Source organism: Berghia stephanieae, chromosome 13 (genome assembly GCF_034508935.2).
Source record: "Berghia stephanieae isolate SIO BIC M18660-M18661 chromosome 13, UCSD_Bste_1.3, whole genome shotgun sequence".
Classification (NCBI taxonomy): Eukaryota; Metazoa; Mollusca; class Gastropoda; order Nudibranchia; family Aeolidiidae; genus Berghia; species Berghia stephanieae.
Window position 1 is genome coordinate 32,436,418 of NC_088372.1, and position 17,500 is coordinate 32,453,917.

At 34.2% G+C, this 17,500-nt stretch overlaps 1 protein-coding gene across 1 annotated transcript in view; it reads right to left on the minus strand.

The window, feature by feature from the left end:
- LOC144958933 (uncharacterized) overlaps nucleotides 1-17,500 on the minus strand; it is a 147,287-nt gene that overhangs the window by 5,849 nt on the left and 123,938 nt on the right. The window contains exons 3-6 of the mRNA XM_078891232.1: nucleotides 16,307-16,409; nucleotides 6,744-6,826; nucleotides 3,640-3,730; nucleotides 1,802-1,884 (exon numbers count right to left, since the gene is read on the minus strand). Of these exons, the coding sequence (XP_078747358.1) occupies nucleotides 1,802-1,884; nucleotides 3,640-3,730; nucleotides 6,744-6,826; nucleotides 16,307-16,409 (360 nt within the window). The remainder of the gene's footprint in view (nucleotides 1-1,801; nucleotides 1,885-3,639; nucleotides 3,731-6,743; nucleotides 6,827-16,306; nucleotides 16,410-17,500) is intronic.

Here is a 17,500-nt window from a genome sequence, read left to right on the forward strand (position 1 = left end):
TATCCTTTCTTTAAAAAATATAGCATTGTGAAGAACATTGTGCTTATTTGAGTCAATAAAAAAAAGTGATACGGCGCACAACTCTACTGAAAGATTTGAAAATTAGAAATGTATTTTTTACAGATAGATAAACAGATAACTTGATTTCCTTTTATAATTTAAAGTCAGTTTGAAAGTTCGTTGAGTCAAACAGATATCATGAAATTTGTACCGACGACACTAGACTCTCAAAATCAACTAATTTTGACACTGTAAAAAGTTGTCAATTTACGTCATCTATTTATGACATCAAGTATTATTATTACTTCCGTTGTGTTGTTGATTTAGCGGTGATTAGTTTTGTTATGTAGTAGTATGTTCTAATTGCGTGTATGTTTGTGTGCGTGTTTGTGTGTGTGTTTGTGTGTGTGTTGTGTGTGGTGTATACATGTGTGTGTGTGTTGGCATTTTTCAGCAAATCGTGGCATTCATAGTGATATTATTCACTTGATCACAGGTATTTCAGTCGCCATTTTATTAGGGTTAGTTATAAGTCTTAGTAAAGGTGCAAGGATGTTTGTTTTTCCATAAGTTAAGTAAAGGGGAAACATTTAGAAAGCTCCTACATCCCCAGTATTCTTTAAATTTGTATTTTTACCGTTGATATTTTGTCAGGCATTTATTTATTCAATTTATCATTATATAGAAGTATTTTAAAAACTCTAGAACAAACCTTGATAGATTTGACCATTGTTTTGATTTTCGGCCGCCATTTTGATTTAAGTATTGAAAGGTAGTGCAAAGCAGTCCGAGAGTTGTTTTATTCAATTTGTCATCATTTTTTTCTATTAGGGTTGGCTCGAGATCGGAGGATATTTTTTTTCTATTAGGGTTAGTCATAAGTCTTAGTAAAGATGCTAGGATGTTTGTTTTTCCATAAGTTAAGTAAAGGGGAGACATTCCGAAAGCTCCTACATCCTGAGTATTCTTTAAATTTGTATTTTCACCGTTGATATTTTGTCAGGCGGTTATTTATTCAATTTGTCATGCAATGACAATTAACAAGTCTCAGGGGCAGACATTAAGCAAGGTGGGGATTTTCTTACCACAACCGGTATTCACACACAGACAACTGTATGTTGTTGTGTCACGGGTCAGAGGCTATAGTGGTTTACACTTCATGTTGGGCCACACAGAAAAATCAACCGAAGATATACCAAATTACACAGACAACGTCGTTTACCAATCTGCCCTCATTAAATGATGGTGAGTACAGTATCGAATGACAATAGTTCTTTCCCCGAAATTGCGGGCTTTTTACTAGTAGCTATAAATTATAAAAACAAAAACCATGAAATAATAGTGCTCAACTTTTTGATAAAAGGAGCTATTTAAACAAAATTTCAAGTATAATTATGATTATTTAACTGCTACAACATTGTTTCCCGATGAGAGCTAACGCTTGAAACAATGTTATAGAAGTTAAATAATCATAATTATACTTGAAACTTTATATATATGTGTGTGTGTGTGTGTGTGTGTGTGTGTGTGTGTGTGTGTGTGTGGTTCATTAATAAATGAATACATAAAAAATACATTGAAAAATAGATAAAGAGATAATCAACAAATGTATAAATGGATAAATAGATGAATAAATAAATAACATAACATAATGGTTTCCAGCCTTACGGGCTCATGCTTGTGATGGAAATCTCAAAAAGTGACGCAAAATATTGTCCATGACAACAATGTTAAACCAGGCCTAAGAGTGGGTTCGGATGTCAGACCTGCATATATATATACACGTCGTATCCAGCCTTACCTTACAAAGACATTCTGTACACCTATCTGTGGTCAATGTGAATCGGTCTCCCTCCTTGTACGGCCTTCCTCTCACTTGACAGCCTGTGAATGATTGAATTTATTAATAAATAAATAGATAGATAGATAGATAAATAAATAAATAAATAAATAAATGAATGAATAAACCAATGAATAATCAAATGAATACACAAGTAAATAAATAAACGAACAAATGGATGAATTAATGAAAAAATAAGTTCATAAGAAATAAATGAATGAATAGATATTTAAATAAATAAATAATTAAATAAAAAGAATAAATGAATAAAAAAAATGATTAAATAAAACAATAAATCAATAAATAAATGTATGATTGAATGATTTGTGAGTTTTATTCACATGTAGGAAGCAACAAACTCATTGAAACATTCCTTCTATGTGAGTTGTCCTTATTACGGCAATTTTTCACTTTGTTGGACACAACTAAGGGAAACAATCAATGACAAACGCATTCCCTTATAATAAGTTCAAATAAATAACAATGTGAAATTGAATGTAAGCTTCAATTAGATTCAAAAGTCTGATATCACGTCGCCCAGCAACGGCGAGCAGCGTGATTCTAAAAAAGAAAATCGGTACTTTTTATTCTTCATTCTGGCTAGAACTTTTCATATGCCATGTAATCGGAATGTATAAAAGTAAAAACATGATCATATTTATAATGTTTTTCTCCTCTGGATACACTTTTATGCTCATTGGAGAAATATTTCATAAGGGCGTCCGGCATTGTTCCGATAGTTTAGAGCCAGTTACTAAGTTACTATGCGTCATTACGAGGGAAGAGACGTCATGACTGTTGAAGCCTATTCAGATAAAATGGACGTTTCGGGTTTCCCCTTTATCAACAAAACAGGATGAATGAATGAAACACTACAGACGAATGAGATAATGTGGTATCTAGTGGCGTTGTTAAGATGAATAAACAAACAAAAACATTGATGTCCATCATCCAATTTCACATTGTTATTTATTTCTTCGAGCTTCGAGCAGGAACATTTACGTTACTTATAAAGTTCAGTAACAACAAGAGATGAAGTGAGTAGAAAAGTGCCAGAAGACAATAGAGAATAATTTTTTTTGCGGCGGTGATGGGGTTTGAACTTGCGACAACTCCGCCTGGCTGATGAGAGCGTGACTCAACCGTATGAGCTATCCACGAATCCAAAAAAAATTAGTATCAAACTCAGGTCATTCATTATTAGTGCCTTCTCTCACCGACTACTGGAGGTCGCGGGTACACACACACACACACACACACACACACACACACACACAACCATCGCAAAGTAACCTGGCCAGCAGTTAAGCTTAATAGCCAAAATTGTCAACACAAACATATAACATAGAAACAACTGAGACATTGAGTATGCTCCGGTATAGATAGAATGCGCTTGGCCAAGGAGTTCACAACATTGCCATCCGGAAGTATAACGGACCAACACACAAACTCTGTGTAACCATGAACTTTTATAGTCTTGTTAATACAGTTTAGTGAGAACAACTCACAAACGCGGATGGCAAAAACAATAACAAAGGCCTGAGTGACGTCATCTGCATACTATCTATCGATAGTTCGAAGATGACGTCACTCAGGTCTTTGTTGATGTTTTTTGCCATCCGCGTTTATGAGTAATGCTCACTGAGCTGTATTAACCCGACTATAAACATTCATGAATACACACAGTTTTGTGTGTTGGTCCAGTATACTTCCGGATGGCAATGTTATGAGCTTCTTAGCCAAGCGCATACTATCTATGGGGTGAATTTTTAATTCAGAAAAGAAGTTCACCAACTTACTACTGCACACAGGACAGCATTGACCCTCAACTGGCTTGGCATCATAGCAATGTGTAAAGCATTTCATCTTTGACTTGGTAACCACTCCAGCCTAGGAAATAAAAGGCGTGATAATAATATATCTTGATGCTATGCGTTTAGCCAAAGTGCTCACAACATCCGCCAACCGGATATAACAAGGTATGTGTAACATTGAACACCCGTATTCTTATAGTTTGATTGATAGCATTTAGTGAAAACTACTCATAAAAATGGCTGATTAAAAACAATAACAAAGAGCTAAGTGACGTCAATTTCGTTCCTTCAATTATTGATAGAACGAAGTTGACGTCACTCGGGTCTTTGTTATTGTTTTTTTTTTTTGCCATCCACGTTTATGAGTAGATCTCACTAAACTGTATTAATCAGACTATAAAAGTTCATGGTTACACATAGTTTCGTGTGTTGGTCCGTTATATTTCCGGATGGCAATGTTGTGAACTTCTTAGCCAATCGCATACTATCTATAGATTTGAGAGTTTTCGCCAAGATAAGGGTCATTTTATTTGATCGATATTGCAAGGACGAGTTTTCTGGACAAGATCTTAAATCGGCGTGCTATCAGAATACAGCAGTTAAATCCTACCCAGGTACCCAGATTTTTTTTCCTCTTTCTTGTGCTATCTTCACGTTTTTGTTTCCAGTCTCTACGCAGCATTGATTGGGTAGTTTGGTCTGATAGAATTCGATGGGAATAACTGTGATTGTGGGGCTATGTGTTCTAGTGGTATGACACTCGCTTTCGGATCGGAAGGTCCTGGGTTCGAGCCTCGCGCTCGGCGCATAGTTGAGTCCTTGGAAAAGGCTCTTTACTCACATTCTCTCACCGTACTCAGGTGTAAAATGAGTACCTGGCCGTTAACAGCGTTGTCATTGTCCGAGAAATTGTAATATCGCCTAACAGGCGTTATGTCCTGTCCTACATGTTAAATGTTGCTGTTGACCAGGGACCTTTTGTAAAGCGCTTTGAGCACGTTTACTAGATTTTGCTCTATATAAAAGCTCAATTAAAAAAAAAAAAAAACTGTGATTGATTTGCGTCCTATCCAAAAGGTAGAAGCAAATGATACTGTCCGCTACAGGTAACAATTTCGAGATGAAGTTCCGCTTCGTAATCGAAGTTTTGATGGATGAAGATCAATTTGCGGCGCTGCACTGCGGCTGACGCCTGGGTTATTCCAGTCTTCAATTGGAATTTCCCCTATGGGATGAATAAAGTATAATTGAATTTATATTTTATTTATAATACAATAATATCCATTTCAAAAGCCTGAACTTAAATTAATGAAAGGGGGATAAACATGTATTGTAAAAAAAAAATAGAGAGTCATTAATTGGGTTTGTTCCCTTGTACCGCCTTGTGAGGTCAAGTTCGAATATAATTTATCAAATCTTTATTTCCTTATTACATTTTTCTGTCACCCAAGCAAGATGGTTGTATCCGACATAACCGTGATTTTCAAAGATTTGCTTTAATTATATAAATTTGTCCCTACATCCGTCATGTGTTAAAGACAGGGCAGGACGGCATAAGGTTAAATATTATTTATTTATATTTTATTTATTTATTTTTAATATTTTTTTTTTTTAAATAGTATAACCGAAATCTTATCTCTTATCAAATTGCTTGAGTGAAATGATTTATTGTGAGGAGAATTGGACACGGTCAGTCCCTGAAAAAATGAGCTATTATGATATAATTCTCTCAACAACAAAAAGACAAACAAAACAAACAAAAACAAACAAACAAACAAAAAAAAAGATATATATATATATATATATATATATATATATATATATATATATATATATATATATAGAGAGAGAGAGAGAGAGAGAGAGAGAGAGAGAGAGAGAGAGAGAGGAGAAAATAAACCCTGAAAAAAATTAGCTATTATGATATAGTTATCTCGACAAAAAAAAAACAAAAAAAAACAAAAAACAAAACAAAACAAAACAAAGCAAAACCCCAAATAAATAAATAAATAAATAAATAAATAAATAAATAAATAAATAAATAAATAAATAAATAAATAAATAAATAAATAAATAAATAAAATAAAATAAAAGAAGAGAAAAAAAAAAGAAAAAAAAGTGATCATAACTGATTTGTAACCTTTTTGAGCTCGAAATCATTCTTAGCGTAACAAAAGCAAGGTGGTAATCAAATTAATCCATTTTTAACATGAAGTATTACCATCATAATCTTATTTGATCTTGGCTGAAGAAAGGTTTAGCGCCAAGGGGACGTTTGTCTTTAGGGTCTATTCCAAGAGAAGACTGGAATAACCCAGGCGTCAGCCGCATTGCAGCGCCGCATATTGAGCTAGGGCGAGGTGACTTGCTCAAGGACACACAACGCAGCGTCGGGTGATCGAACTCGGTACCTTTCGGGTACGAAGCAAAGATTGTACCGCTGAGCGGCGCTGCTCCGCTAAGAACAGTAAGTAGTAAGAGTAAATTTACAACTAACATTATACGAAATAAGAACTTTGAAGAGTCCTTTGAAATTGTAGTTATTTTCCAAAGTAAAAGGGTAAACATTAATCCCGGATTTCATATTTGTGGCTATCGATTCAATTCTCATCTATTCACACCGACACGATACCGTTTGGAGACGGTGGCTATGTGGTCTAGTCGGTTGACACTCGCCTTCAGATAGGAATTCCTGGGTTCGATTCCCACTCTGAGCAGCGCATAGTTGAGTCATTGGAAAAAAAGGATTTTTTATTTATTTTCTCTAACCGTATTTATATGTAAAATGAATACCAGGCCGTTACCAGCTTTGCCTCTTTCAAAATAAAAAATTGTAATATCGCCTCACAAGCGTCATGACTCGTATACATGCTAAATGTTTCTGATGGCTAAGGACCCCTAAGTAAAGCGCTTTGAACACATTTAGTAAATATTGCGCTATGTAAAAGCTCAATTTAAAAAAAAAAAATTTTTATATTTATAAGTTTTTTTTTTTACAGACAACACGAAGAATATAAAGAAGAATTCGATTATTAAGAACAAAGAACTTATTCATTCATATGAAAGAAGAACTTGAGAAGTGAACATACTCGACAGCTGAGGACCAAACAGGGCTTCTTCTCATCTCGCCACTGGTCGCCACTTTGATACTGGGTTCCTTTGTACCTACAACCTGGGGAGGTAGAGATGAGAACAACGATAATGGTGAGTGGCAGGAAGAAGATAATGATGTTGACGGTGATGAGGAGGGAAAAAAAAGAACAACATAAAAATACAACGATGATTATAATATGGTGATGATGATGATGGTGATGATGATGATGATGATAATGATAATAATACTAATACTAATAATAATAATAATAATAATAATAATAATAATAATTATTATTATTATTATTATTATTATTATTATTATTATTATTATTATTATTATTATTATTATTATTATTATTATTATTATTATTATTATTATTATCATTATTATTATTATTATTATTATTATTATTATTATTATTATTATTATTATTATTATGAAATGTATTTATATTGCGCCCAATCCTCTATACAATAAAGCTCTAGGCACATAACAATAACTTCAATCCATTCCAATCTCTCTTCCCCCCCCCCTCTCTCTCTCTCTCTCTCTCTCTCTCTCTCTCCCTCTCTCTCTCTCTCTCTCTCTCTCTCACTAACATGATGATGATGATGTTGTTGATGATGATGATGATGATGATGATGATGATGATGATGATGATGATGATGATGATGATGATGATGATGATGATGATGATGATAGTGAAGATGATGATGCTGGTGTGAAAATGATGACGATGATGATGATGGTGATCATGATGATGATGATGATGATGATGATGATGATTGATGATGATGACGATGATGATGGGGATGATGATGATGACCAATAATAATAAGAGCAATGTTTATAGAAGGTTGACGTCATTATTTTGTCATAGTTTTGATACAGCTTGATATGTGATTAGTTTTCACTAAATTGTATCAATCAGACTATAAACGTTAAAGGTTACGCACCATTGTGTGTGTCTGTACGATTCTATCAGGCTGGCAAATGTTGTGAGTATTTTAACTATGATGCACAGCCCAGTTGAGCGAGACTCGAACTAAGGACATACCGGTCTGAAGGCGTGTGTTTTGCAATTTGACCATAAACCGCAGAATGCAAGCATGGCGATACTTTTATCGTTTATACTGAGTTCAAATGACAACAGAAAACTTAATGTTGTCTAACTAGATTATTTTGACGGCTAAAATAACCACTATTTTGCGGTTTTAACCGTAACGATTGATAACAAAAAATCCCTGGCACATTTTTATAACCAAAGGACTTCCGACTAGTATTTTCTAACGCCTCGACCTAGTTAACCCTCTCCTTACCACCTACAGCAAAATCCTCACATTTGTTACGACACAATACGCATTTTTAAAATTCAGATTTGTTTTGTACATCACAAACTTTGAAGAATGATCTTTGTTTAATTAATAAGAACATAAAGTTGTTTTGTAGAAAGCTTGTAGTTTATTTTGAAAAAATCAATTTTTCTGCTGGGTAAGCCTGCCATTTTGGGAAAATAGTGGAAATGATCGGTAAGGAGAGGGTTAATCGGTGTTGACCAAATGGCAAAAGATGAATTTAGATTTCAGATGATCAAACAAATTATAATCTTATTTTTTCTCTCTTCCAAAATGACTATTCGTTCTGAGCCATAAGGCCCATGGAGCCGGTGTTTATCTCAATTGCTATAATACAAATGCTGTGCGGCTATGTGGTCTAGTGGTCTGACATTCACTTTCGGATCGGAAGGTCCTGTGTTCGAGCCTCGCTCGGCGCATAGTTGAGTCGTAGGAAAAGGCTGTTTACTCACATTCTCTAACTGTACTCATGTGTAAAACGATTATCTGGTCGTTAAAAGCGTTGTCTCAGTGTGAAAAAAAAATTGTAATATCGCCTAACAGGCTTCATGTCCCGTCATACATTTTAAGTGTTGCTGTTAGCCAGGGACCCCATTGTAAAGCGCTTTGACCACGTTTAGTGGATATTGCGCTATATAAAAGCTCAATTTGATTTTTAAAGCTCAATTTTTTATAATTGCTCGCTAATCATTGGATAGGAAATTGTCTATCGCAAAATACTTTCCACCAGATCTAACACACAGCTACCCATTCACTGTTGGCTGGACATGGGAGTCATAAAAAAACAAAAAAAAAACAAAAAAAAACAATCTCGACTGCACCCGGGATCGATCGCGGTCTCTTTACATGTAAAGCGAGTGCTCTACCAACTGTGCTATCGGAACTCCTCCCCCCACCCCTCCCCCTACCATGAATAAAACAAATATAATAGTTAACCCCAATACTTCAGGCCATGAAATCAATTTTCAGCACCTACATTTATTATTATCACCAGGAGGCATTACAGTTCAGAGTCGATGGTTCATACAATTATAATCTTATTGCAATAGGGTTCAACAGTCGTGACGTCACTTCCCTCGTAATGACGCATAGTAACTTAGTAACTGGTTCTAAACTATCGGAACAATGGCGGACGCCCTTATGAACTACTTCTCCGACGAGCATAAAAGTGTATCCAGAGGAGAAAAGCATTATAAATCTGATCATGTTCTGACTTTTATACATTCTGATCACATGAAATGTTAAAAAGTTCTCGCCAACATGGAGAATAAAAAAAAGTACCGATTTTCTTTGTTCAGAACCAAGCTGCTCGTTGCTGGGCGGACGTGAGATCCGACTATTGAATCCTATATCCAGAATGACCCGTGTGGTATGCGATGTAGACCCCGTATCTTCCTCCTTCAAATCAAATAGAATAATATTATAATCTCCATTTGCTTAAGTGGTTACTTTGATACAAGGAAGAGTCTCAGACATCTTAATTGGACGGAAAGCAATTCAGTGGACGTGGTTCCTGTCCGTTTAATTTTATAACAGTGCGTATGCACAATCAATATTGAAGGATATTCACATGTTATTATATATATATATATATATATATATATAATATATATAATATATATATATATATATATATATATATATGTGTGTGTGTGTGTGTGCATAATTATTTTTAAAAAAAATATTTACCACAATGTTTGAGACAGTCTACATTAATGTTTCAGGCTTAATTTGCCATCGTCAGGAAACAACAACAGTCAACAAAACAACTCAGTCCTGACGATGGCAAATTAAGCCTGAAACATTAATGTAGACTATATATATATATATATATATATATATATATATATATATATATATATATGAGTGTGTGTGTGTGAGTGTGTGTGTGTTTGTGAATGTTGGTGGGTACTTGTAGGTACGAGCGTACTCGATAATGTTGGTTAGAGCATATGAAAATAAATAAGGTCACTCACGTTTTTTTTTTTTGTTTCTTTTTGGCGATACAATTGTTTCAATGTCCTCCATTTCGTCATTCGGCAATGGAGGACATAGAAACTCTTGTATCGGCAAAAAAAACCCAACAAACCCAACAAAAACGTGAGTGATCTTATATATATATATATATATATATATATATATATATATATATATATATAATATATGTGTGTGTGTGTGTGTGTGTGTGTGTTTTTGTGTGTGTGTGGGTGTGCCAAAAGGTCATTTTTGTAACGTTCGAAAACTAAAAAACTCAATATTGTTGTCTTGAATACATATTGGAAGCATTACGTTTTCCTTGCTTTTTTCTGGGGTTAATAATGAAAAGTAATTTTTAAAGGTGAAAATTTGCCACGAAAATAAAACAAGAAATTATAGCTTTTTATAAGTCGGGGAAAAAAATGTAGAATTTTTCCTGACTTTTTCGACATCTTAAAACGCTATTATATTTCTATTATATATTGTTTTCCTGTTAAACAATAAACTTTTCCACAGATTTTCAAAACAGCTTAACGGCTAACCCACACTGGAGACTGACTCCGACGACCCGGCACTGCCGTCCTCTGCCGGGCTTTATCACGGAAGACGGCAGAAGACGGCAGTGCCGGGTCGTCGGAGTCGGTCTCCGGTGTGGGTTAGCCCTAAGCCAGGGGCGTGGCTATATTGGTTGATTTGGTGCCTGGCACCACATCCGTCTTTTAAAAATGGATTTATTACAGCATTAAAGAAAAATATAAAACTGAGAAATGGTAAATACCGCCTCTTACTTATTTGAGTAAGTTTTTTTCTGTATATATTTTTTGTTCTTTCTTTTGTATTTACAAATATAGCATGTTTTGACTCATTTTCTTCTGATTCTGGCACCACCTTATACTGTAAGCACAACACGCCACTGCTAGCCTAAGACTATTGCTGACTTTTTGTGTCAAATTTATTAGACGTCACTCTAATATGAATCAGTAATTAATGTTCGATTCTGCAACTTTCGTGACTAAAATAGCTCCAGTACTAAGAAAATTTTTCTAAGAAACTATGGAGAAAGTAGGTTTTATCAATTTCCATGATTTGAATAATAATTTTTATAATCTTAAAAAACTGACAATATATAAAATCAGAAATGGTTTCTAAAGGTTATAAAAGTGTAAACAAAGTTGATATTTTGTCCACACCTTTTTGACACTTTGACTATAAATTTGATGCGAGATCGTCAGTTTTTGTTATTTAAATCAACCCATCTAAATTGATAAAAACAATGGGGTTTTTTTTCCATAGGTTTTGAATAGAGTATTTTGTAATGAATGTTACTAAAATGACATTTTGGCAGGCTCTCAGATATATAACAATAATAATAATAATAATAGTAATAATAATAATAATAATAATAATAATAATAATAATAATAATAATAATAATAATAATAATAATAATAATAATAATAATAATAATAATAATAATAATCATTAATAATATTATGTTATACATCCAGTATGCATGTATATATATATATATATATATATATATATATATATATATATATATATATATATATATATATATATATTGGGTTGGTATATTATAATATTCTGTCTATGTGGATCTAAACGGCCCACTTTGAAACTCGAGTAATAAATTAATAACATTTAATCTTTGGAGTCAGAAAACGTTGGCTACACATTGCGTCAAGAAGCAGCCGTGTGTTTGTTTCAAGATTATGCCTTATAAGTGTGTTTGGTCATAAGACTGTATTTAAGGCTAGACTGTTGTTTGTCCTTCATGTTAATTTTATATCGTTGTTTAAACTCGGGAGTCTTGGACACGGAATACGGCCAGATCCATACGACGTTGCCAAATTAGCTGTTTTAACAATAAATAAATAAATACATACAGTCAAATTCCCTTTATTCATCGCATTTGGGAACTTTGTCTCTAGGGTCTGTTCCAAGTGAAAACTGGAATGACCCAGGTGTCAGCCGCAGTGCAGCGCTGATTGAACTCGCTAATTCGGGTAACTGAAGCAAAGACCGTACCGCTGAGCCACGCTGTCCCTTTTAAGCAGTTATTTAAATAGGCAATTGGATTCAATAGTCTGATATCACGTCGCCCAGCAACGGCGAACATCGTTGTTCTAAACAAAGAAAATTGGTACTTTCTATTCTTCATGTTGGCTAGAACTTTTCAAATGTCATGTGATCAGAATGTATAAAAGTCAAAACATGATCAGATTTATAAATGTTTTTCTCCTATGGATACACTTTTATGCCCGTCGGAGAAATATTTCATAAGGGCGTCCGCCATTGTTCCGATAGTTTAGAGCCAGTTACTAAGTTACTATGCGTCATTACGAGGGAAGTGACGTCATGACTTTTGAAGCCAATTATTAATGTTTTCTGGAAACAGCAGTTTTCTACGGGATTCTACAGGGTTTCAATCTAGTGTTATGTTCGGGTAAACCAGATGAGACTCATTGATTAATGGTATCTATACAAATGTCAAATGATTGGAAATGTGAACGTTTACTTCATTTTATTCTATTATTGTTGTTATTATTAATATTATTATTATTATCATTATTATTATTATTATTATTATTATTATTATTATTATTATTATTATTATTATTATTATTATCATTATCATTATTATTATAATTATCATTATTATTATTATTATTATTATTATTATTATTATTATTATTATTATTATTATTATTATTATTAGTATTGTTATTACTATCATTATTATTATTATTATTATTATTATTATTATTATTATTATTATTAATATTATTATTATTATCATTATCATTATTATTATTATTATCATTATTATTATTATTATTATTATTATTATTATTATTGTTATTATTATTATTATCATTATTATTATTATTATTATTATTATTATTATTATTATTATTATTATTATTATTATTATTATTGACATTAACAGATTTATCTTTGTCGGAAAAAAAATTGTAATATCCCTTATCAGGCGTCTTCATGTCTTGTCTTACATGTTAAGTGCTGTTGTTGGCTGGGGACCCATTGTAAAGCGCTTTGAGCACTTTTGTGAATATAGCGCAGTATAAAAGCTCGAGTTTTTTTTTCCTTTTAAGGCAAGTGGAACACAACTGTAGTTGACTATTTACATTAAGTACATCGGTTATATTGTGCTAAATTATGGGATGAGTCGTACAAGGATCGAATCTTATAATATTATTGGGTAGAGTACTGATATGTGGTCTAGTGGTATGACACTCGCTTTCGGATCGGAAGGTCCTGGGTTCGAGCTTCACTCGGCGCATAGTTGAGTCCTTGTATAAGACACTTTACTCACATTCTCTCATCGTTAACAGCGTTGTCTCTGTCCGAAAAAAAAATATCGCCTAATAGGCGGCATGACACGTCCTATGACAAGTGTTGCTGTTGGCCAGGGACCTTTTGTAAAGCGCTTTGAGCACGTTTTTGTGGATATTACTCTATATAAAAGCTCAATTAAAAAAAAAAATTACGTTACTCAGAAGAATGTCCCTTGGCTGTAATTTGATTTGGCAGCTCTCTCTCTCTCTCTCTCTCTCTCTCTCTCTCTCTCTCTCTCTCTCTCTCTCTCTCTCTCTCTCTCTCTCTCTCTCTCTCTCTCCATTCTCGCCCGTACTAATTCAATCGTTATCTCATTTCTGTTGTCGTGTTGTATGGGGGACATTAAAATTCTATCCTTAATCGGTTTATTATGGGCTTCCGGGAATAAACACAGATTTGTCCTGATCCACTCTCACTGACAACGACAATTCGCCCTTTCTTGATTTTGGCAAGAAATTATATATATATATATATATAATATATATATATATATATATATATATATATATATATATATAATATATATTTCTTTTTCATGTAACACTCTGCGTCAATTTAGTATTAAATAAAAATGAAAATAAATGCTACAAAAAAAAAAAAAAAAAAAAAAAAAAAAAAAAATTACCCCCCCCTCTCCAAAAAAACAAAGCAAAACAAAACAAAAACAACTAAAAAACAAAACAAAAAAAACAAACAAACAAACACAGAAGCCAAAAAAACAAACAAAATAAATGCTCTGTGAAACTCTTTCATGCATAGGTATATACAATTATTATTTTCAATGTTATATTATAATAAAGTGACACGATCACCTTTCTCGCGGTCCAAACGCAATGTTATTATATTAGTATTATCTACCTACCCTTTTTCGTTTTGGAGAGAACTCGATTTTACTACATATTGTATAATAACAAAAAAAAAAAAACCCTCTCCATACCAACTATAGGAAAATCGTCACATTCGTCACGATACAAACAACATTTTTCTTATTCAAATTTCTCTTGTACATCATACAATTTAAAGAAAATGAACAGTGTGTTGTAAAACATGTTTTGCTAAATAAATTATGGATGGCAAGAACTTTACTGCTATTAGATTTGAGTAATAAAAATATATTTTTGTGTTAGTTGGGTGTGAAGTTTTGGGGAAAATCTTGAAAATGGCTGGTAAGGTGAGAGTCAAGAGGCATCCCTAATATTTTTTTTTTTGTTTGGTGAAAAATGTAGAACTTCAAAAGAAAAGTTTCTCCCTCACGCATCATATTTTACTAAAAATAGATTTTGGAGCGTAATTATATTATTATTACCTTTCCCACAATAAGAATACTCTTCAACAGTCGTAACGTCACTTCCTTCCTAATGACGCATGGTAACTTAGTAACACTGGCTCTAAACAATCGGAACAATGGCGGACGCCCGTATGAAATATTTCTCCGGAAAAAAACATAAATTTGATCATGTTTTGACTTTTACATATTCTGATCACAAGGCATATGAAAAGTTCTAGCCAGCATGAAGAATAAAAAGTAATGATTTTCTTTGTTTAGAACCTAGATGGCCGCCGTTGCCGGGCGGCGTGACATAAAACTACTGAATCCAATTCTTAACGTCAAATATATTGATAGTGGTTAGATTTTCACCCGTTAGTGAAAATAAGCATAAATCTTAATGAGAAATAATTTTTATGTTTCAGGTTATTTAAAGGGGTAAAATATAGATAGATATCCTTTTAAACTCATGCGTTCGAAAATTTCGAACTCGTTTGTAACGGGCGCTCTATCAGGCAGCGTCGTGAGGCGGTACTCAAAAATTGGTCGAAACTCCAAACCATGAGTCAACATGCACGTATGGGCATAGTTTAACATTGTTGTAATGGACAACATTTCGTATCAATTTCATTGAAACAATGAGACCATAAGGAATTTTTTAAACTTAAAAAAATGAGCTTTTATATAGCGCAATATCCACTAAAAAGGCTCAAAGCGCTTTACAAGGGGTTCCTGGTCAACAGCAACTCTTAACATGTAGGACGGGACATGAAGCCTGTTAGGCGATATCACACATTTTTTTTTCGCTCGGAGACAACGCTTTTAACGATCAGGTAATCATTTTACACCTGAGTACAGTGAGAGAATATGAGTAAAGAGCCTTTTCCTAGGACTCAACTATGCGCCGAGCGAGGGTCGAACCCAGGACTTTCCGATCCGAAAGCGAGTGTCATACCACAATACCACATAGCCGTATATTGGGTTATCAGACCTGCAAATAAGTGCACGTCGGTATGAGCTGATCGATATTTTTCTGAATGACGTCAACTTGATGTATACATTAAACCTCCTCCATACCAACTATAGGAAGATGGTCACATTCGTAACGATACAACCAACATTTTTCTTATTCAAATTTCTCTTGTACATCATACAATTTAAAGAAAATAAACAGTGTGTTGTAGAGCATGTTTTGCTAAAGAAATTATGTATGGCAAGAGCTTTACTGCTATTAGACTTGAGTAATAAAAATATATTTTTGTGTTAGTTGGGTGTGAAGTTTTGGGGAAAATCTTGAAAATGGCTGGGAAGGAGAGAGCTAACATATAAAAACTAAAAACAATAGCTTTGATACTACGTCTATAATTTGTCTCAGAAAAAAAGTTATAAATAGGCATGGGGTAAAAGTAACCCGGGTAAACTACGGACTATTTTTGTGTTAGTTGGGTGTGAAGTTTTGGGGAAATTCTGAAAATGACTGGTAAAGAGAGAGGGAGAGAGAGAGAGAGAGAGAGAGAGAGAGAGAGAGAGAGAGAGAGAGAGAGAGTTAAAAGCTGATTTTTTGCTCTCCAATTACCTTTGCATACGTCACAGCACATCTCTCTTGGCTGGTCAAACAAAATGGCGTGGCATCCTTCAAGTTTCTGACATCTCTTTTTCTTACACTGAACCACGCCTTGCTGGAAGATGGGGAAAGAGAAAGAAACAAACAAAAAAAAAAAAAGGTTACAATACCAATGAAAATTACTGTTAAATTGAGCTTAAATTGAGCTTTATGTAGCGCAATATCCACTAAATGTGCTCAAAGCGCTTTACAAGGGGTCCCTGGTCAACAGCAACATTTAACATGTAGGGCGGGACATGACGCCTGTTAGGTGATATTACAATTTTCCGGACAAAGACAACGCTGTTGACGGCCAGGTACTCATTTTACATCTGAGTACGGTGAGAGAATGTGAGTAAAGAGCCTTTTCCAAGGACTCAATTATGCGCAGAGCGCATCCGAAAGCGAGTGTCATACCACTAGACCACATAGCCGCACAAAATTACTGTTACATGATGGTATCTCTCTACTACCAAGTGATATCTATAAACATAATAATATGAAGTTAGAAGGTTGGCTGATAAAAAATGTGGAGAGGGAAGATGAGGGAGAGAGAGAGAGAGAGAGAGAGAGAGAGAGAGAGAGAGAGAGAGAGAGAGAGAGAGAGAGAGAGAGTAAGGATGGGGGGGAGGGGGGGGGAGGAGAAGGGTGGTGAAATGTAACCAATAATTGTCTGAAAACGGTATATTATTATGTCGCCATGAAATATTTATTTGTCAAAATTGAAAATACAGTCGACAATGTGACCCATCACCTCATAACAGTAGCATATTCGGTTGACCAGTGTTATGGGGCGGCGTGGCTCAGCGGTACGGTCTTTGCTTCGTACCCGAAAGGTACCGAGTTCGATCGCCCGCCGCTGCCCTGTACGGCCTGGGCAAGTCACCTCGCCTTAGCTCAATTTGCAGCGCTGCACTGTGGCTGACGCCTGGGTTATTCTAGTTTTCCCTTGGAATAGACCCTAGAGACAAATTTCCCCTATGGGATGAATAAAGGGAATTTTATTTCCTATTTAATTTATTTTATTTTGCTAAATATTGAATTTATAATCAAAAATATATAATATGCAAAGGCATGGAATTAAATAGGGAAGTGATGGGGGCATTGATCGATACCCCCCGAGATTACGAGAAATGAAGTGAGTAAGAAAGTGCACAGAAGACAACG